Below are 21049 nucleotides of genomic sequence, written 5' to 3'. Positions count from 1 at the left end.
CGCCAGGGCCCAGAGGCTGGTGCGGGGCCCCCGGAGCCTTGTGAGGTGTCCCGGGGTGGGGGCCAGTCTGGGCCCGGGCGAGCGGAGCTCGGCAGGCAGGCTGGGGAGGTGTTTCTGAAGGGGATTTGACAGGACGTGGGGACGCGGGAGGGGGCGGGCAGGCGGGCACAGGGATTGGGGCTGGGGGAGGGGCCCCGGGGCCCAGCGACCTCATGCACTCCCCGGGCCGGGCGCCAAGGCTGGCAGGCAGGCGGGGGAGCGGCCAGCAGAGTGAGCAGAGGGGCCGGGCCCTCCCCCAGCCCCCCGAGCTGGGCCAGGAGAGGACGAGAGCGTGATTGAACATGACAGCCTGTTTACTTTGGCCCCCAAAGAGAAAGGTCTCCTTTCAACAGATTTCGAAGTCAGGCCTGGTCAGCGACCACACGGGGAAGCAGAATGAGATTTTAAAACTGGGGGCGGCAGGGGGAGGAGCCGGGGGGGGCACGTTTGTGCTGGTGGGTGGAGGGAGAAAGCAATGCCTCGTGGGAAGTTCAGGTTCCCCGATCGGCCGCCCCCAGAAAGGAGAGGGGCCCCAGAATGGGGACGGGGTGGAGGCTGAGGCGGGTGAGGGGGGCAAGGGGAACAATGGCAGGGGGAGGGAGCCCAGAGGACCCTCCCAGGCGCCAGGCTGGCCCAGAGTCGCCATGGAAACCATAACACTTTCACAGCCTTTAAACTGGAGGAACATCCAGGCCTCTCACAGCCGTGCCTGAGGTCCACACGTGCGTGCATGCGTGTGTGCATGTGCGTGTGTGCGTGTGTGTGTGTGTGTGCTTGTATCACACGCAATACATACACCGCCTGTGCACATGGAGACCACACCCCCATGCACACACGTGCACACACAGAGTGGCAGTGCACACACATGCACTCATGCGTGGACACAGCACTCACACATGCAAACACATATGGGCACCACATCTGTGCAACAAGCAGCACACGTGACCCCGAGAGTCCTCACACGTATGAGCATCACACACGCGTGTGAACGGACATGTGGGCACGCACGTCTGCACATAGGTGTGTGCAGACGCACACACTCACGCATGCTGTGTGCATACACACGTGTGTGCTTGCACATGCATGCACACGTGTGAACACGCACACACAGGCCAGGGCCCCTCAGCAGCCCCTCCCCCGTGCAGAGCCCTCGGGTCACTTCCCTGCAGGAGATTTCAAAAGAGTCTGTTTATACAATTTCTAGTAAAGAAATAATTATTATAATCACATTAAGAGATTTGGCTGTAAAATTCCTGTAAAAGGGGTGGTTGTTCTCATGAGGCGGGGGGGCGGGGAGCAGGGGGGGCGGGGGGCTCCCTCCCCCGCGTTTGTTTTGCTTGTTTTCATCTCCTCGGCCCTGGGAAATGAAAACAGCTTCTTTTATGATGGATAGGCCCTTTTGCTGGTCCTTGACCTTCGGGTGGATTTCTGCTGAGCTCGGCGGAAAATGCTCCGCGCAGTTGTGGCTCCCACATGTGGGGGGCGGGAGGGGAGCGGAGGGGGGCCCTTCCCAAAAACAGAACAACAATAACAGCCGGCGGACGCGGGAGCCAGGCCGGCCGGGGCCTGGACAGTGTCCCGCTGAAACAGCCAGCAAAGTGGGGCTCGCACTGGCAAACCAGCGCCTGGACAAGGCTCCGTTTCTGTGGCTTCCCCCACCTCCTCCTCTGGGGCACGCCTTCTCCAGAGTGCGCCAGTGGTCGGTGGGGAGACCAGGGATCCCAGCCGAGCCCCAGAGCCCGCACGTCGGGCCGGGCTGCCCCTTCCCGGGGTCTGCGCTCCCTCCAGCGCCTCCCACCAGAGGGTGAGCCCCGGGGGCCCTGAGGCAGCTTAGGAACCCAGGGCGCTTAGGAACCCTGACTGCCACGGACGCTTCAGCTCGGCTCTCAGCCCCACAAAACCACGGAGCCCGCAGGCCCTGCCCAGAAGCCAGGGGGTGAGGAGGGCCCCGGAGCAGGAGATGACACAGGTCCCGGCTCCAGCACGGTGGGAGTCCCCCTCTGGGCCCGGAGCAGGTCTGGCAGGGGACGAGGACACACCTGCAGCCTCTCCCCCTCCTCGGGTCAGCTCACAGAGGTGCGGGTGGCCTGAGGCCAGGGTCCGGGCTGCTGGGCCCTGAGGTCCCCACTGGCTCCACAGCCTTCCCACCCTGGGGCCTCGGCTGCCCTCACCCCTGGGGTTTAGGAGGCCCTCGATTCTGTGGCGGGCACCTTGAACCATGCTCCTGTGACAGCGACAGCCCAGTCCGAGCGGCCCTGCTGCGGCCAGAGGACGCTGAGGGCGCCGTCGCCCAGAGACCTGGCTTCCCCACTCCCTCCCTCACGGAGAGGGAGCCCAGGCCCGAGGCAGTGGACGTGCCCACGGCCGTGCAGGGCTCAGGAACCTGGGCTGCTGAGGCTGCTCTCCACACCAGGGTGGGCGGTGGCCCGGGGTCCACACTCTTATTGAAGGGGAGGAGCCGGCCCGAGGGACACAGGTGGGGACAGTGCAGACGTGTGGGCCGAGCTGTGTCCCACACAGGCCCTGCTGACCGGTGACCAACGTCCCCAGGGTCCAGGGAGGGAGCGCAGGGCAGCACCAGGGTCAGGAAGGGCCAGGGTGTCTCCTGCCAGGGCTCTGGGATGGGCCCCTGTGAGCCGTCCTGCAGCCTCAGCGGCGTGGGCAAAGCCAGGCTGCCTGCTTCTCCTTCGAGCACTTGACGACCCGGGGCCGGGGTGTTGGGGGGGCACTGGCGCTGCCAGAGGCCACAGCTGACCCTGGCCCGTGGCCCCCAGCTGGCCCCTAGAGACACACACTCCTCCCCAGGCCGAGAGGCTGCGGGCACAGCTGGACGAGGCCCAGGAGGGCCTGGCCGCCCTGCGCCGGGAGCTGCAGGGCAGCGAGGAGAGCCGGGAGAGGCTGCACAGGGAGGCCCTGGATGCCCGCCGGCTGCTGGAGGACGAGGCCCGAGAGAAGGACGTGCTGCGGGATTCCAACACCGAGCTGCGGGCCACCATCCGCAGAGTCGAGCAGGAGAAGGCCAGGTAGGGCGGCCGCCCCACAGAGCAGCCCTGGTCCTGTTGAGCTGGGCCAGATGATGGTGAAGTGGACACACCCAGCGGACCCAGGTGCCAGCTGCCCGTCCAAAGGGTCTACGGTGCTGGCCCGGGAGGTGGAGGCTGGGACGCCGCCAGGCCTGTCCTCGCCCTCAGGAAGTTCCGTTCAGCAGGCAAGACAGGCCCCAGGTGGCCAGGGCTGGGGAGCAGAGGGAGGCCAAGGACCTGGTCAGTGGCTCCGGGATGCCTACCAGAGGCAGGACAGCCTGGCCGGAGCTGCGGCCCTCCCCGGGGAGCAGCAGAGGTGCCGGCGGATGCTGGACACCGGGTCTCTAGGAGCGTGGCTAGAGGGAGGGGAGTGGGGAGAGGGGCTGAGACACGGTGAGGGGCCCGGCCAGCTGGGCAGTCGGACCCAGACAGAGGTGTCCCCAGACAGAGGAGGCTGGGCTTCGGCACACTCGAATCGGATGTGGGGAGTGTCTGGCTGGAGTGAGGCGGGCGGCCTGCCGGGTGGCCAGGACCGTCACCTGGGGGGATGCCGGAGCCCCCAGGGAGCTCCCCGGCCCAAGGCTGTGACCCTCTGCTCAGCTTTCAGCGTTCCAAGGAGGAGAAGGCGCAGAAGGTGCTGGTCCTGGAGGAGGCCCGGGCAGCGGCTCAGAAGGAGGCCGGCACGCTGCGGGCCCTTCTGCGGGGGGCACAGCAGGCACAGGCAGACGCCCGCCGGCAGCTGCAGGAGCTACGCAGACAGGTGAGGGGCCGCCCTGGAGCCCACACCCCTCCAGGAGCGTCCCCCCACTCCCCAGACTTGGAGCCACAGCAGAAGGGCCCTGCTCGGACTCACGGGGTCTGGCTTTGGTCTGCCTGTGGGGCACAAGGACAAGCCCCAAACCTACTGGCTTAAAACAACCATTCGGACGCCCACGGACTCTGAGGGCCAGGAGTGAGCCAGGGCGCCACGCGGAGGGGACCCCACTCCACAGAGGGACCGACGGTGGGGCTCTCCCAGCACGTCTTCTCAGGCGCCCGGTGGTGATGCTGGCTGTCGGGGGGACGGGGTGGGCAGCTCCCATGGCCCCGAGTGGCCTGGCTTCTTCCCATCACGGCCGCCTCAGGGCTCAGGGTGAACAGATGGGTACTGCTTCATCCTTTAGCCTTGGCGTCCGAGGTCAGGGCCACTTAACACTGACCACCTTGGTCTCAAGCCCACCCAGGAGGGCCCTAGACTGCCTTCAAAGTGTGCACACCCAGTTTTGCCAGACTTCTGCAGACAAATCGGTTGGTGAACTGTCTACTGTAGGGACGGGCACAGGCACCCTTCCTCACTCGAGTGGCCTCTGCACCCGCATTTTTCACATCTCTGGGCTCCACAGAGTGTCCTGGCTCCAGAGGCGAGACACCAGGAGAGGGTGTGGAGTGGCAGAGAGAGTCAGCTCCAAGGGCCTGGTCTTGCGGGGGACACGGCACAGACCCCAGGCTGGAACTGGACGTGGCCTTAGCCTCCCTGAGTGCAGTCTGCTGGCCGGGAGGGAGGCTCTCTCCCGGGCCATGTGAGCAGAGGCAGGGGTCAGGGAGGCCTGGCACAGAGGCCCAGGCGACCCCATCAGTGTCGACCCCACACACCCAGGTGATGTCACTGGAGGCCGAGAACCAGAGGAAGAGCCAGGAGCTGCGCCGGATGCAGGTCCGGGGCACACAGGGTGCGCAGCAGGGGACGCCGGAGCTGCAGAGGCTGGCGGCCGAGGCACAGGCAGCCAGAGAGGGCTCACAGAGGGAGGTAGGAGCCCAGCAGCGCCCAGGGCTTCCCGTCTGGCAGGCGCGGGGCCCCAAGCTGGGGGACTGGCTGTCTCCACCCCAGCCTGGGCACTTCCTGAGGGGCTGTGGCGTCTCCGTTTACCCCCCATTCACTCATGAGTATTCAACGGGCACCTTGCCCGAGTCCATGGAGGGACCATCCCAGGGGATGGGGGCACGAGTCAGGCCACGAGCAGGGTCTGCCTGGGGCTTGCCCCACGCAGGCCAAGGAGGGCACAGCCTGGGGCCATCGCCCCGTCTGGCCAGGGTTGTGAGGCTGCCAGTGGGCTCTGCTGCCTGCCAGGACCTGCTCCATGGTTCTGGGGTGTCCCTCCCCACCTGGGCTCGGTGTCCCCATAGTCAGACAGGGGGTGGGAAGCAGGTCCAGGGCCCCCTAGCTGTGACATGCCGAGCAGGGGCTAAGGCCAAGCGGGCTGGGGAGTCTTCAGAGAGCAGGTGGGTCTGGAGCCCCGAGTCCCTTCCCCAGGTCCTGAGGCTGCAGCAGACGCTGGTGGAGGCGGAAGCCAGGGCCGCGGCCCGGGAGAAGCAGCTGGAGGAGCGCCTCTGCGAGAGCCGGGGCACCGAGCGGGCCCTCCGGGCCGAGCTGCACCGCGTCACCAGAGAGCTGCAGCAGGCCAGCGGCACGGCCGATGGCCTCCAGGCTCGCCTGGACGGGGCCTGCCAGCGGCTCGGCGGCCTGCAGCAGGAGGTGGCCCAGGCCAAGGGCGCCAGGCGGGAGGCGGAGGCCCAGCTGGGCCGGCTGTGGTCCACGCTCCACCTGGGCCTGGGGCTCCGGGGACAGAGCCCCGTGGCCTCCCCCAAGCGGCCCGGCTCCCCCGCCAAAGGTCAGTGTCGTCTGTGGCTTCAGGCAGGCTCCTGTCCCAGCTGTGTCACCCTCCTGGGGCATCACCCCCGCCCCCCAGGGCCCATGACCCTCGGGTTAGGGTTAGGGTTAGGAATCCAAAGGAGGGATGTCTGGGAGCAGAGCCAGCAGGAGAGAAGCGGGGGCCTGAGCCCTGTGCCTCTCCCCAGGCTCCCCATGGCCGGGGATGGCAGAGAGAAAGGGGGACGGGGCACCTGCGTGTCTGTCACCGCATCCCCACCACGCTCTCTCAGTCGTCACTGTCCTGCAGGCTCAGAGGGCACCCAGGGTTCCCCTGGGCGGCAGAGTGCCAGCACCCCCGGCCGGTCCCGCTCGCCGCTCCGATGGCCCTCGCCTGCCCCGGGAGACTGCAGCACAGAGGGGGCCGTGGCCTCGGTGAGGGACGCCCTGAGGGACTTGGCGCAGAAGCTGAGGGATGCCCGGCGGGAGCGGGAATGTGGGCGGGGAGGGGCTGCTCGCTCGGTCTGCTGTCCTTCTGTCTGTCCGTCCTGGATCCACTGAGACCCTGGCAGGACCCTGAGGGATAAATGCCAATAAATACCAGCAGCCCTCGAAAGCCAGCTGCCCCACTGCCCAGGGCTGCCCTCCGTCCTCTGAAGAACCAACCCAGGAGCTGGCCAGGGCCCCCTAGAGTGCCCCAGTGACCCCACCCTGCTGCCCCGGGGATCCCGCAGGGCAGTCCATGAGCTGCCCCCGCCAGATTCGCCAGACTCGAAAGGGCGAGGGTGGGAAGAGACAGACTGACAGTGACGGGGTCCTCCACGGACACCTGTTCCCCTTCCACTCCCACCCCACCCCCGCCCCGCCCGACCAGTGCCAGCCCCGGGGACGGGCTCCAGCCCCACACAGGCCCAGATCCCGGCGGGGGGCCGTCCCTGCAGGTCACCCTGACCCCACCCACGGGCCAGCTCCCGTGCCCCTGCAGGCCCTGCTGCCCCGCTGTGTCCATCCCGCACAGCTGGACACGGGACCCCAGCCGCCACTCCAGCCCTCGGTGCCCCCCTCCCCGCACCCGCAGGCCAGCCCAGCCGCCCACCGCCCTGTCCCGCCCGAGCAGCCTTGAGCTGCCCCACCCCACCCTCCAGCCAGGTACTTGGCCCTCCACCCGCCCCCGCCCACCAGCTGCCCCCGACCTTGGTTCTCCCCCAGGATGCCTGGCGCTGCCAGGAGGGGAGCCTGAGCTGCCGGCTGAGCGAGGCCGAGAGTGAGCGCGCCCGAGCCCAGAGCCACGCGGGGCAGTTGCAGAGGGCACCGGCCGGGGCAGAGGAAGGTGGCCGCCCTTCTCCACCCTGCCCTGGCCACCACTACAAGGCCCCCCAGAGCCCCCCTCCTGGCACCTCGAGGGTCCGTCCCGGGAGCTGCTCGGGCCCGGGCCACGGGGCCAGACCCCGGAACCAGCATGCCCCCTACCCCGAGGCGCCCCAGCACCTGGCAGCTGGCGGGTCTTTCTCAGCCGTGGCCTCCCCGTCACAAGGCAGTAAAGTCCAGAGACCTCCAAGGCCCGCCCCGACCTGGCCCCCAGCTACTCCGCCACGCCGGCCTCCTGCAGTCCCACCTCTGGGCATCTGCACTGGCTGTGCCTACCGCCAGGAGCCCTCTTCCCCCACCGGGTCCTCGGCCCATGTCAGCTCCTCAGAGGGAGGCCCCCTGCCCTGCTGGTCACCCCACCTCCTTTCTGCCCCCCTTCCCCCACTCCTGGGTCTGCCCAGGAGGCAGGCCCGGGCCTGGCACGGAGTCCAAGGGAGGGATGTCCAGGAGCAAAGCCAGCAGGAGAGAAGGAAGGGTGGGGAGGGGCCTGGAGTCCAGGCAGAGGGAGCTGACACCCCAGACCTGCCCCCGGGGACCTTGACTTTGAGGCAGGACGGGAAGGGCAGGGAATTTTCAGAGGGGGGGCCTCTCCAGCCCCTACCATCTAGGTGCCAGTCACTTAAATAAACCAAGCCTCAGTTTCCCAGCCTGTGCAATGGGAGGGGCCATCCCCGAGAGGCAGCCCCACAGGCCCTGGGAGCCAGGTGAGCTGCCCCGCTTTCCCCACAGGCCGGCGTGCAGGCTGCATGGGCCCTGCAGGAGGAGGTGTCCCCAAGGCGCGGAGGAGCGAGGCTCCAGGTGGGCGCACCTCACACCCCGGGGCAGGGGGCGGGGTGGGGAGGAAGGCTTCTGGGGGAGGGCGGGTTCCAGGTCCCCGCAGGCAGTGGCACTGGCTGTGCTGGGCTGGGGCAGGCGGCCCCTGGGCGTCGGGCCCCCACAGAGCTCGTCTGGGCCACCCTGGCAGAGCCTTCTTTGCAGTGGTCCCAGCCCTTATTTCACAGATTTGCAGACACTGAGTCCTGAGCAGGGAGTCACCTGGCCCCGGTGGCACAGTCGGCGAGGGGCCAGGTCGGGGGCAGACCCCCGGCCTCCCAGGTCTGTGCTTTTGGCGGCAGGCATAGGGCGGCGCTGGCCTAGCCTTGGAGCTCTCCAGGTGCGTGGGGTCATATTTATGCGGCCACGGGACCGCATTTTCTTCTATGACACTCAGACATGGAAGGAGGTTGCCCCCGGGGTGAAGTTTTCAGGTGAGGATCTGGGCCTGAGGTGGGGGCCAGGCCTGGGCGGACGGGGGCTGGCCCGGACCCCCCTCCCTGCACCCCACCCAGGCCCACAAGTCCAAGGAACCCTGGGCTGTGCTAAGATCCCTCGGCAGGACAGGGCCAGGGCCAGGGCTCAGCCGGGTCTGGGCCGCTGCGGCTGCTTGAGGACCTCAGAGCTCCAAGAACAGCGCACCTGGCTCAGGGGGTACAGGCCCCAGAGGCGGCCACCCCCAGGTGTCAGGGAATCGGGTCCCCCGGCCCCATGCTGGAAAGACGAGGCTGATGGAGACAGCAGAGCAGAGGGGCTGAGGAGGACACGGGCTCGGGTCCAGGCCACCCCCTCCCAGTGCCTGCGAGGAGGGACCTGGAGAGACGGCCTTGCATGTCAGCATAGCAGTGAGCCGGGCGAGGCCTGTAGGGCCCCAGGGGCAGCCGGCAAGCAGGCCTCCCCTCAGAGGGCAGGTGCGGACGCCAAGCCTGCGCTGACTCGCTCCGTGCGGGGCTCGGCCTGGAGCCTGGTGGCAGGGGCCTGGGTCCCAGGTGCCCGCTAGGCCAGGAGCCTCTGAGGAGTGGCCTCCTGCAGGCGATGGGCAGAGAGCAGAGAAGGAGCTCAGCCTGGAAAACATTTGTGAGCTGAGAGGGGATTTCTGTTTCAAAGGCCCCAGTGGCTGAAGCTGCTGGGGAGAGGCTCGGAGGGCTCAGTCCCAGCGCCCAGGTGCCTGGCTGGGGGCTTGGGAGATGCCCAGGAAGTGTGGGGTCTGAGGAAGCAGGGGAGGCGGGGCCAGGCTGTTTCATTCTACACGTGTGTCCACATGTATTTGTTCCGTGCACATTTGAAAACAGTGCTTCCTGTTTGCAAGTTACACGTTTTGAAATATACCTATTAAACCAAACTTTACATCATTCAAATATTCCACCTTGATTCTGTCTCCTGGATTTATCGAAGCTAAGAATCATGTGTGGAATTTTCCCAAGACAGTTTTTTGGGGCAATGTCTCCTTTTATCTCTAAGGGTCTGTAACTTCTAGATCTCTCTGACACGCTCTCTAACGTTTGCTTACTGGTCTGGAGGCCTCTGTGCCCTGCTCCGTGCCATTGTCTTGAATTCTGCTCTGCCCAACGCTGGCAGTGCCCCCGCCATCTCCTGACCCTGGCCTCTGCACTTCGCCCTGTAGGTTTTCGGCCATCGTCGCGTCAGCCTGGCTTTGGTTACAATCCTACCTTAGAGTCTCTCCCTTTTGCAGGAGAATTTGCCCCACTTACAAGTTTTGTGATAACTTATGCTCTGCTTTTCTTCCATCGCTGACGAGACACCTGCCCCTTTAACGACTCCTCACGACTTCCTTTTTGTCCTTTCACTGTGGGGTCATCTGCTCGCCCCTTCCCTCCAGTGTCTGCATCCTGGTGTCATCCTTGTCCGGTCTCTTGGTCACTGCTTGGGGGAGGGGGGGGTGTTACAACAGTTGAAGTGTTTTCCCCTAATATTCGGTGTTAAATGTGAAGAGAATGTGTGTGTCACCTGAGCTCAAGGACCTCCCACGGCCACCCCCAGCAGCAGGGGTTCTGCACCTGTGCCCTGGCTCTGCTGTGCTCTGAGGGCTCCCCTCCTCCAGCCCTGCCCCACCCCTTTCTTTCTCCTCAGCGCCCAGGTGGGGTCCCTGAAGAGCTGGTCCCTGAGTCTGAACCCCACCCCACCCCCTGCCCGCGTCTGTCGAGACGGGGGCTTTGTGCTCCCAGCAGTCCCCGCCGGCATCCCCCTCTCTGACGGCCCAGCTGCGAGTCGCCATGGACGGCTGACTTCACTCCACGTGTGAGCCCCTGTCCTTGGCCAGAAGTCCCGCTGGCCTGCCTGCCTGCCTGCGGGGCTGGGCTCCCTCCGGGCTCCCACACTTGGGAGGCTGGGTCCACCCTCTTGAGGCTCCGGGAAGCGTCCCCTCGCAGCCGTGGGACTAGGTCCCGTTTCCCAGCTGTCCTCTGGACGCCTTCCCATAGGCTGCCCGCCGCTTGCCCCCCCCACCCCCGCACCGGCCTATGGCCCTGTAATGGACTAGGCCCGCCCACCTGGGTGCCCTCCCCTTGGGTGAACTCGAAGCCAATGGGCAGAGCCTTAATTACAGCTGCAAATCCTTTCGCCAATAACCTCACGAACTCGTGGGACAACACCGGCCAAAGGTCACGGGCCATCTCAGAACGCTGCCCTTCGCGGTTGGGTTCTGTTAGGCACGTCAGCTGAGCTCTTCGTGAGCACAGATGGTTCCCTGAGTCAGGCTCACGTCCCACCTCTTCTGAGCGGGGCCTGTTTTTCCTTAGATTTCAGGCGCCTTGTTTGCCCTCTGACCTCAGTGTCAGACGGTGTCAAGAAATGTGAGGGTGTTTTAGGTTGTTGGAGCTGCTCCTTCCGGAGTGGGAGCCGGAGGGCCCGTTGATCTTTGAAATGTTTGCCCTGCGCGTGGGAGCCCGCTCCGCGTGCAGGATCAAACCTACCTTCAGTTTATACGAGTTCTTTCCACTTCGAAACCGTCTCTTCCCCCCCACCCCGCAACTCTCAGCCGCCCACCCTGCACTCTGGGCCTGCCTCCCTCGCTGACCTCAGACTTCACCTTCTCATCGCGTCTCCCACCAAGTCTGGGAGGACTTAGGGTCTCCGTGGTCTTAGCCGCTCTGCCTTCTCTCCCTGCTGCCCCACGGCCCCGGGCTGGCGCTGGTGTTTTCACCGCAGATGGTTCGTCCTCTGGCTCCCCGCTGGGCTCACCGTCTCGAGAACATCAGTTACCGTTTTCGGACACGATTCCCCTTTCCTGAAATAACTCTGTTCTCTTTTTGATTCGAGACCCTCCGATCGGATTCCGTGGACCGACTGCTCTCCTGACAGCTGACCGCGAGCGACTCACGTAGTGATTCTTTTCCTCCTTTTGAGAAGGGGGTCCGGTCTCCTTCCCAGCTGGGGCTGCAGAGGAACCCATCAGGGGCTTCACGCGTCTCTGGCCAGATGTTTCACACCCCAAGGAAAGGCAGAGAGGAAGAGCCCAAGGGGAGACGTGGGGAGCAACGGCAGAGACGGCACTGAGGCCCCCCCAGAACTCTTCTGTTCCAGGAATGGGGAGGGTGGTGGCCCCGGCCTCAGGGCAGAGCTGCGGGGTTGTCCTCCGGCTCCTCCCCCAGGCACTTGCCTGCCAGGGGAGTGGGGGCCTTCCTGGTGCCTCCCCCACCGTGACCCTGGTCCCTGGAGGCCTCCCCTCCACACCCCCACTGCCCCCTCCAGCCCCGGCCTCTGAGGTGCCCACGTAGGGTCTCCACACGGGGCGCAGACGGCTCTGCCGGAAGTTGTTCACGTATTCTCCACCCCTGTTCGTCCTTCTGGTTGATCGAGTGTTGAGCAAACTGTGTGCCAGAATCCATCCGTCGTTTGTCCAATTCTTCTAAGAATTCTGGCAATTCGCAATTATCCTATTTTTAGGCCACTTGCCTCCATGTGCGCTCCATCTTTCGGGAACCCTCAAAGTCCCTGGTCTCCAGCTGAGGGAAGTCTTTCCCAATGTTTGTAACCTGTTGGTCATTGCAGTGGGCGCCCGGGAGGGGGTTCAGACACACCTCAGTCACCGGAGGCCCCGGGCACTCTCCACTCACAGCCAACCCAGGCTGCAGCGTTTCCAGCCCGCTGTGGGCTCAGGATACGTGGCCGCACCGCCTGCCGCCCACTGCCTGCACCACGTCCAGGCCAGGCTGCCAGGCGGCCAGCGTGAGCTAGAGCAAGGCTTGCATTTGACAACATCTTTCACTCTCATGGACTGGATTTTTCCCTCGTTTCACATAAGCCAATGTGTTTGTCAAGAGAAAGTTAATTAAAAACATATTTTTCTAATTAAATGGTAGGCTGTGCTATGCAAACAGTAAGATTCTTGTTTGAGAGCAAATCCCTCCCTGTTTCCAGGGCTACCCTGGGAATTCAATAGATCAACAATGCAGAACCGAGCCCCAAGGTTAGGACACGCGCGAACACAGCCCCCGGGGGGCCTGCAGGCAGCTGGCGGGGCCTGAGCCAGCGGGAGGCGAGGCGCGGAGGGGGGCCTGGCGCCCGCCCACTGGGAGAGACCGCCCGAGGCTGTCCTCGGACCGGCGCCAGGTCACAGCCTCGATGGCTCAGAGGGGCTCGAGGCGTCCACCAGCACCTCACAGTCCCTCGCACACCCTCCCCTCCTCTCCAGAGAGCTCAGCCCCAGGGCCCAAATCCAGCTTCAGTCCAGGTTCTAGAGGCGAAGTGGGGAGCCGCTCGGCCTTCTGGGCGCGCTGTGGCTGGAGCGCGTTCCCGATACTTGTTCAGGAATGTCTGTGCGCCTTTAGGGCACCATGCTTGTCAGATGTTTTGTGTGTTAAGAGTATTTTATCTTCATAAAAGGAATCGGTGAGCTTCCCGTCTCTTTCTACTACCTGGGATCATCTAAATAGCCTCGGAGTCAAGCCTTCCTGAAAGGTTACATTGAACTCACCTGCAAATGCCCCGCCCCTCCTGTCAGCTTACGTAATACATTTTCATTTCCTCTCCCAGCTTTTCCCTCGCGGTCTCTGAGTTTTTCTATCTCTTCTGGGGTCAGTTTTGGACATTTGGAAGTCACCCATCTCATGTTCAAAGGCGCTGCCAGGAACTCGCTCTTATGTTTGGTGGCCGTTTTTCATTTTCACACCTGTAGTTAGATCTTATTTATATCTATAGTTAGATCTGTTTCTGTCCCTGATGTTGGAGATTTTTATTTGTCTCTCTTTAACTTGCCAACAGTTCATCTGTTTTATTGGTCTTTTCAAAGAATCAACTTTTATCTCTTTTCTCCTTTCATGTGGTTTATTCGTTTCAGCTTTTATCCCTATGGACACACTCTTTGTTGTTGTTGTAATATTTCTGATTTCTTCAGTTGCTTAGTGCTGTGTTTATTCTGGGCTTTACTCTTTCAATAGTAAAAGCATTCAGTGTTATTGTGTTTTCCCTCGTTGTGGTTTGGTATGTGCCCCCCTACGTTGTTGTTGTTGTTGTTGTTGCTTTATTTACTTTTGGCTGCGTTGGGTCTTCGTTGCTGCGCGGGCTTTTCTCTAGTTGCGAGGAGCGGGGGCTACTCTTCGTTGCGGTGCGCGGGCTTCTCATTGCAGTGGCTTCTCTTGTTGCAGAGCACGGGCTCTAGGCGCGTGGGCTTCAGTAGTTGTGGCTCGTGGGCTCTAGAGCGCAGGCTCAGTAGTTGCGGTGCACGGGTTTAGTTGCTCCGCGGCATGTGGGATCTTCCCAGACCAGGGCTCGAACCCATGTCCCCTGCATTGGCAGGTGGATTCTTAACCACTGCCCCATCAGGGAAGCCCCCCAAAGGTTTTTATCATGAATTCTTTTCCTTTCTTACCAATCCTCTAGGAGTTTCCGCTTTTATTTCTTCTTTAATTCAAAGGTTGTTTAGAAGAATAGACGCTGTGCCTCTTCTTGCGGCTGTGTCTCGTCTTACTGGAGAGGGGCTGCCTTTGGGACCGTTATGATGTTTTGATCAGCTTCTGGGTGGATCTTTGCTTATGTTCCTGGTTTGTCGGTTGCTTCTTGGTTGTTGGTTGTTTGCTTTCTTGGTTCGGTTTTGTCTATTTGTTTGTGGTATGTTTGGAGGGAAACTGGATAAGCTGATTGCAGAGTTTACAGGGAAGAATAGATGTTTGAGATTTTCTAAGAAATTTTTGAAATAGTATCGTAATACTGACTGTAACAGTAGCGTGGTCAAAGCAGCAGGGGTTGGCACAAGGGTGGACGAAGAGGCAAGCAGGACAGGACAGAGTCCAGAAGTTTCCAGCTGTCCCTAACCGGCACCAGATCCCAGCCTCCTGTCTGGGCTACTGAGGCCCACCGTGTAAAGTAAGGCGCTTGGGTCCCCTTATATTGGAGCACTTCCCAGCGCTAGTTCTGTCCTGTGACCGGCCAGAGGGCTCGCGAGGCTCCCAGAGGGCAGGGCCAGGTGGCCGTGCACTGCTGCCCAGCGCTCACCCACACTGGACACTTGCCAGCCGATGAACAAATCGATCCGTTGTCGCCAGTGGATGAAAAGGCTGAGGACCTGAACTCCGAAGGATGCGCTGGGGTTGGCGGCAGGCTCTGCTCTTGTGCAACAGGCAGGGTGCGGAACGTTGCGTCCGCCTGCTGTGCTAGTGCCTGAGGCATTTCTAGCCTCTACAGACCCCCACTTTACAGCAGCCCCCATACAGGGGGGCGGTCCTCACAGTTCTTCTCCCGTCCTTCTCTTGCTCCCGACGAAAACGCTGTGAGATCGCATCACACCCGTCCGCAGAGGGGGAAACCAAGGCTGGGGGCTGGCCCAAGGGCACGTGCCGAGCCCTGCCTCCTTCCCCAGGCCCGGGGTGGAACCACAGAAGCCGGCGGTCGAGCCTCGTGCGCTCCTGCAGCTGAACCCCCGCGCTGAGCGCAGGCTTGTGACGCGTGCACGGCCAGCCGCCCCCCATTCAGGCTCAGGGCTCAGAACCAAAGCAAGCCAGCAAGGAGACTGACTCCGTGGGGCAAAGGGAGGTGTCCATAAAGGGTGCCCCGTTCAGTTATTATGGTTCATCTGAATTCCACAAACGCTGAGTCACTACAAGAGGAGCATAGCGCATCACGAGTGGCCTGGAGCCTCTTTAAAATACCGTGAAATATTTAAGCCATATTTGAAGGAAACGTCTGCTTTTCTACGGGAAAATGTGTACAAACAGAAAACTGTAATTTCCAAAATTGTAAAGAAGGGTGAAACCTCAATTTGAGGTACAAGCATTGCCCTCCCTTTCCTTTAACTTTCTAAACTGACAGACCCAGAAAAGTTCCTACAGGGTCACGGCACCTGTCCCGCCTTCACCCAGCCTGGGACGGGGGTGCCCGGTGGCTCCCCCTCTTCCCCTGAGTCAGTCCTCCTCTTGTATTTAGTGAAAACGGAGTGGGAGGTGGATGCAAAGCCCCCTTAGACACACGGCTCCCGGGACACAACTGCTGGGTCCCTGTGCCTTCAGGCGTTCCTGCTCTGGCTCTAGACCCAGTCTCCCTCTTCCTAAACAAGCACCTCTTGCCCGCCACAACCCACACCCCCTCCTCTCTCTGCTGGCCCCATCTCCCCTCCCCCAGCCAGGATTCTGGAAGGGCTGCCCCTCCCCCTCTCCCCAGACCGTCAGCACCGCAACCTCCCGGGACCCACACAGACACAGAGATCACCAGCAACTTTGGTCCCTTCCAAAGGGTGCCTTTTGGGTCCATGTCTACCCGAGCCCCTGGAGCTTTCCGCACAGGAGCCTGACCTCTCCCTCCGATCTCCGCCAGCTCTCTGGTCCTCCCTGGGCCCAGCCTCCTCTTTTCTCTGCTCTGAAGTCCACTTGGCCTGGACCCCTCCTCCCCCCACTCCCTGGCCTTCCGTGCCAGGGCCTCCATAGTCACTTGGTCCTGTGACACTGCCCCTGGCGCAGTGACCCCCGGGAGACCCCTCAACGTGCTCCCACACCCACCTTCCCATCCCAGCAAGTGGGCTCCGGACACCCCGCACGCAGTCCAAGCTTGGGAGCCCTCGTGGCACTGCCTGCCCCTCACCCGCCACGCGGCCCTCGGGCTACCTCACCATTCCGTGGCGCGTTCTTCCACTTCTTGGCTCCTTGAGCCCAAGCCGCCACAGGCTCCATATGGACAATCCCGGGGCCCCCAACTTGCCTTCCTCCGCCCCCCGCTCAGCCCCCGCAATGGGCCGGACGCGGCTCCTGATTTTCCAGAGTGCTCTGTACCAAAGATCACCACCACCTCCTGCCCACCAGACACTCGCGGGCAGGACGGCATCCGTGTGCTCCCGAGAATCGCCAGGCCCCACTGCGCACCAGCTCCAGCCCGGGGACACCACAGGCGCCGTCCTCGTGAAGGCTCAGAGAGGAGGGGTGACAGGGAGGGGGCGGCGCAGCGGGAGAGGGGGGCGGCCAGCAGCACTCTGGGCTCGGGCAGCAGGGGTGGGGAGGCCTGAGTCACGGGGGTACGAGGTGGGCACAGGGGAAGAAGGCTGCAGGTGGAGGGCGTGGGGGCTGAGCCCCACCCGCCCCGGGAGCTTCGGAGGATTTGGGGGGACTGTCGCGGTCTTTCTTCCAAGGGCTGGAAGCAGGGCAGGGAAAACGGATGTGTCTTCTGAGCCACTCTGACCACAGCGGAGAACCCGCCTTTGCCCACGCCGCCGGGCCAACAAGGCCTGCTTCTAGGACCCCTCCCACCCCGCCCGTGGTTACATCGGAAACTGCCCGATCCGTGCACACGGCACTCAACCTGTTCTTGCGTCTTTGCTTCCCAGCCAGTGCACGTGATCTGGGCAGACGCCAGGTGCCACAGCCTCACCTGCAGCACACCCCGGGCCGTGCTTCCAGACGGCCTGTGCCTCCCTCCCCCAGAAGCACTGGACACGCGGCACCAGGCCCTGGACGAGGGCAGAAGGCACAGGCAGGGCCTGGCCCAGAGCGGGCGCTGCTAGAGGAGAAGGTCGCCCCCCTGGAGCGCAGGCGCGGGAGGCCCTGCAGCAGGTGAGGGGCCCCGGGGGGCAGGGCCCTGCCTTCCCTTTAGGAATCGCTCCCTCCGTGTGAAGGGAAGTCCAGGGAGACGCTGGAGGCAGGTGTCAGGCCTGGAGTCACCCAGACGCGTCCAATCCCCAGCTGACAGAGGGGAAACCGAGGCGGGAGGGGCACGCAGGGAGTCAGAGCCCCAAGGCCTCTCCCTGGTTTCCTGCTCCACTGCGGGCGCCCCTACGACAGAAGGTGGACTGTGGACACACAGCTCCGGGAAAAATAATCAGCCGAGCCGGGGGCTCAGCCTCAGGCCAGAGTGACCTGCCTACGCGCGGCCTCTGCCCGGCCCCTGCCCGGCCCACGTGCTCTGGCGGCGGCGGCGGCGGCGGGCGCAGCGCGCGGAGAGGCGTGTCCTGCGGGAGGAGCGGCCGCGCTGCGCCCCGGGCGGCCCGCCTGCAGGGGGAGCTCGCGGTGCACCGGGCCCAGGTACCCGGATCCGGTGGATGGTCCCCGGAAGAGGGGGGTGGGGTGGAAGGGTGGTCCCTGGAGAGTTGGGGGTGGGGAGGCGGGGTAGGGGAGGGCCTCGCGGGCGTCCAGGCAGGGGCTGGGGGGTCGGGGAGGCACCGGCTTCTGTGTCCCAACCCAGTGGGGAGTATGCCCGCCCTGGGCCTGTCCACCCGCCTCCAAGCTCAGGGGCAGCCTGGCGTTGGCAGGTCACCCTGTGGACCTCCACAGCCCTCCGGTGATGTTACCCCAACTCTACCTCTGCTGTCCTCGGGGGAGGACCACAGGTCATGGCAAACACACGCGCGCGCACACACGCACACACCCGCGCACAAACACACACACACACGCGGCGTTGTTCCCAGTGTTTGAGCGCCAGTCCTGCCTGGAGCTGTGTGGCATTGGCACACTGCCCGCCTCTGGAGCCCAGATTCCCCTGTCCGCGGTGGAGATAGCCCAGGCTCAGGGGGTGCCCTGCAGATGGGGGCAATGGGAGGGTAGGTGTAGGCCCGCACAACAGAGACCAGGAAGAGCGCCGGAAGCCGTCTCGTCACCCTTGCAGACCCAACATGGGCTGGGGTGCAAGACAGGGAACCAACCAAAGAGGCTGAATGAATGCAGGACAGGACAGGGCACGGGCCGGCCCAGAGACGGGCAGAAAGGATGTGAAAGGCAGGGAGGCCCAGGGGCCTGCTGGCCAGTGATTCTGACAGCTGAACTGTCCCCAGGCGTGAATGGACCATCTTCACGTATGAAACGGGCCAAAGTGGAGGTATTTGGGTTGAAATCAGGGGTTGGGGTCACCAGAGCATCTTCCTGGGGCCCAGGTTAACTGATGGGGAAACTGAGGCTAGTGAAAGGAAATGACGTTCTTGGAACCAGGCAGAATGTCACCCAGGCCCCAACCCCAGCTATGGCTCTGTGGACCCACCCAGCAGGCCTGCTGTGTGCAGGGACCTCCCAGGTCACGTGGCCTGAGAGGCAGCTCCCTTGACCTCGATGTCCTGCCTCTGCCCCATAGGAAGAGGCACGACCCATCCAGCTGACCCCGGCGGAGTGCGAGGCTGGACTTTGGGCCTGGGATTCTGATGCCCTCTCAACACCCCCAGGGGTGGGCAGGACAGGGAGTCCAGAGGGAAGACAGACCACCGGGCAGTAGGTGGAAAGCCTGCGCTGGGCTGGTGACCAGGCACCCGAGGCACCCGTCCCTTCAGGCTCCGTGTCCCCACCTGAGCGGGGGGGGGGAAGCAGGAGTCCTGGCAGTGGGGAGAGCTGGGGGCTCAGTCCTGGACCCCAGAGCAGGGCAGCCTTCCCAAGGCCTCTCTGGGGCGAGGGCATGGTTGGGTCCTGCTGCCCGGGCGGCCTGGCAGGTGGTGGCCGGAGGCTGTGTGAGCACACCTGGGCAGAGGTCTCGCTGCCTGTCCCCTGGAGCCGGGAGCTGGGCTCATGTGCAGGCACAGGGACACGGCCCTCCCGACGTGGCATGGATGACCGGGTACAGCTGCTGTCCCTTGCACCGCAACACTGGCCCTGGGTGGAGGTGTGGGTGGACCCTGCCAGCCTGGGCTCAGCTGTGTAAAGGGAACTGGGCCGAGAAGGGAAGGTTCGTCCCTCACGGTAGGTCCAGGCAGCAGTGTCCGGCCAGGGCTTCTCAGAGGGCGGTGGAGGGTCCGTGTTTCATGGCTCAGCCCATGGACTTTGCAGGGACCACCTCAGGCCCAGTGGATCCCTGAGCTTGTCACTGTGCCACCTGCCTGCCAGGTCCTGCGCAGAATGGCTCTGTGCGGGGGCGGGGTTTGTCTGGGCCGTGCAGCCCAGGGCAGGAGGGCCCGGGCACCACAGGGGCCAGGCTTGGCCTCACCAGCACACAGTCGTGGCCGCTGGGACGAATGGTGAGGTGACAGTGCCCAGGGCTCTCAGACTTGGAGGGCAAAGATGTCGGGGGGCGGGGCGTGTGGACACCAGCGAGGAGTGAAAAGGACAGGCTCAGGGTCGGAGAAGAGGCAGAGGCCACCGGCCACGGCAGGGGCAGGAAGGAGAGTGTTTCACTGTGTCAGGAGCAAGGTGCAGAACTAGGAACAGTGGGGTCCCCACAGGGGGTGACGGCGGCACCCCAGCGCGGAGGGCAGGCTCCAGAGAGGACTGACCAACGCACCCCGAGGGAGGACAGCAAGGCCCCGCCCGGCGAGGAGCTGCCAGGCCTGGAGCCTCCAGGAGAGCCGCCACCCGGGTCACGTGTCCCCAAGCACATGGGGACACGTGTCCCGGGCAGGCCCTGGCCACCATGTGCACACTGTCCAGCTCAGGTGGGCTCGGGGACAGGACGGTTTTCCAGAGGGAAGTGGCCGGGTCAGTGGGGTGGCCATGGAAGGCAGGGACCCTGGGGACAGAACTGGGGTCAGGACGGAGGCGCAGAGGCCAGCAGATCAGGTCACTGAGAGCCAGCGGCCAGCTTGTCCACGCAAGGCCACCTGCCTTCTCACAGAGAAGGGTTGTCCAGCCGGGCATGGTCACCAGGACCCTGCAGCTTCTCCTGAAGGGCAGGCCCAGTGCCAAGCTGGGGAAGCCAAGGGCTCCCGTGGCCGCTTGGGGTAGGGGGCCTGGGGGCTGGGAGGCCGAGATGGCACTGCCCCGGGCAGCAGAGCCAACCGCGGGTCCCTGGAGCCCAGATGGGGGAGGGGAGGAACAGCTAACGAGTTCCGGGAGGTCAGCTGTGAGGGGCCCGAAAACCCATAAAGGCTTTATTGGCGTCTCAGGAGGGAACCCGGATGCAGCCGTTTATTTACTTTGGATTTCACTTTTCTCTTCTCTTTTTAACATGCACGTCCCGGAGTGTAACTGGATTTTTAAAGAAACAGGACTTCCTTTCTCAGTGGAGGGGCACCCTTCGTTTTCCTCAGTCCTGAAGAAGAAAGGGTCCCCTCCTTCTGTAACACGCTGGACGCTGCCCCCGTCACGTTGCACTCGAGACCGATCCGCCATGTCCCAGGGCCCCCCGAGAGACCAGGCCCTGTCCAGCCTGAGGGCGAGAGGACAGGCCTGGGCCTCCAGCAGCTGGGGCTGACCACTGTTCCACCCGGCCCAGAGCCGGGGAAGTGGACAGGTCTGGTCTGGGGCCCAGATTCCCATCCTGCCCCAGTGGCTGATGGGCCAGGCCTGCCCTGCGTGTCAGTTCCTTCCTCCAAAGGGACCATCCACAAGGGGGCAAAAAGGAGCCCCCAAACCTTCCCACCAAAAGTGTTTGTTTCATTGGTCACCCAACATTCATCCCCAGTTCTTCCCCCCTGTCCTGTGCCTGCGTGGTGAGGATGGGGGCCAGGAGGGGGGCTGTACTCAAGCAGCGGGCCGTTCCAAGGAAGACGGGCTGTGGGGACAGGGACACAGAGGACACAGGCTGGCTGGGACCTGGTCAGGGAGAGGTTGGGGCCTATGAGCCGGCTGCAGGCGCTGAGGTGCAGGGGTGCCAGGATGCAGCGCACAGAGGCTCCCTGAGGCTGGGAGCGGCACTGCAAGGGCCTGGAGGTACCAGGAGATGCAGCTGGTCCAAAGCAGGACAGCAACGTGACTGGTGGTCCCCCCTCACTCTCATAGCAGCCCCACATGCTGGACGGCCCAGGCCACTGGGCATCCTGGCCAGGGAGCTCCCTCCCCCAACCCAGCCAGCTCTCATGGGATCCAGAGCCCCTCCCGGGGGCACCCCA

General features: G+C 63.8%; 1 protein-coding gene across 1 annotated transcript in view; it reads left to right on the top strand.

Moving 5' to 3' along the window:
- CROCC2 (ciliary rootlet coiled-coil, rootletin family member 2) overlaps window positions 1-21049 on the top strand; it is a 69263-nt gene that overhangs the window by 45678 nt on the left and 2536 nt on the right. The window contains 10 exon segments of the mRNA XM_070046032.1: window positions 2845-3062; window positions 3663-3822; window positions 4699-4848; window positions 5353-5710; window positions 5999-6201; window positions 6919-7371; window positions 16637-16802; window positions 16805-16862; window positions 17132-17330; window positions 18370-18459. Of these exon segments, the coding sequence (XP_069902133.1) occupies window positions 2845-3062; window positions 3663-3822; window positions 4699-4848; window positions 5353-5710; window positions 5999-6201; window positions 6919-7371; window positions 16637-16802; window positions 16805-16862; window positions 17132-17330; window positions 18370-18459 (2055 nt within the window).

Source organism: Globicephala melas, chromosome 7 (genome assembly GCF_963455315.2).
Source record: "Globicephala melas chromosome 7, mGloMel1.2, whole genome shotgun sequence".
Classification (NCBI taxonomy): Eukaryota; Metazoa; Chordata; class Mammalia; order Artiodactyla; family Delphinidae; genus Globicephala; species Globicephala melas.
This window is presented reverse-complemented; position numbering and strand designations above follow the sequence as displayed.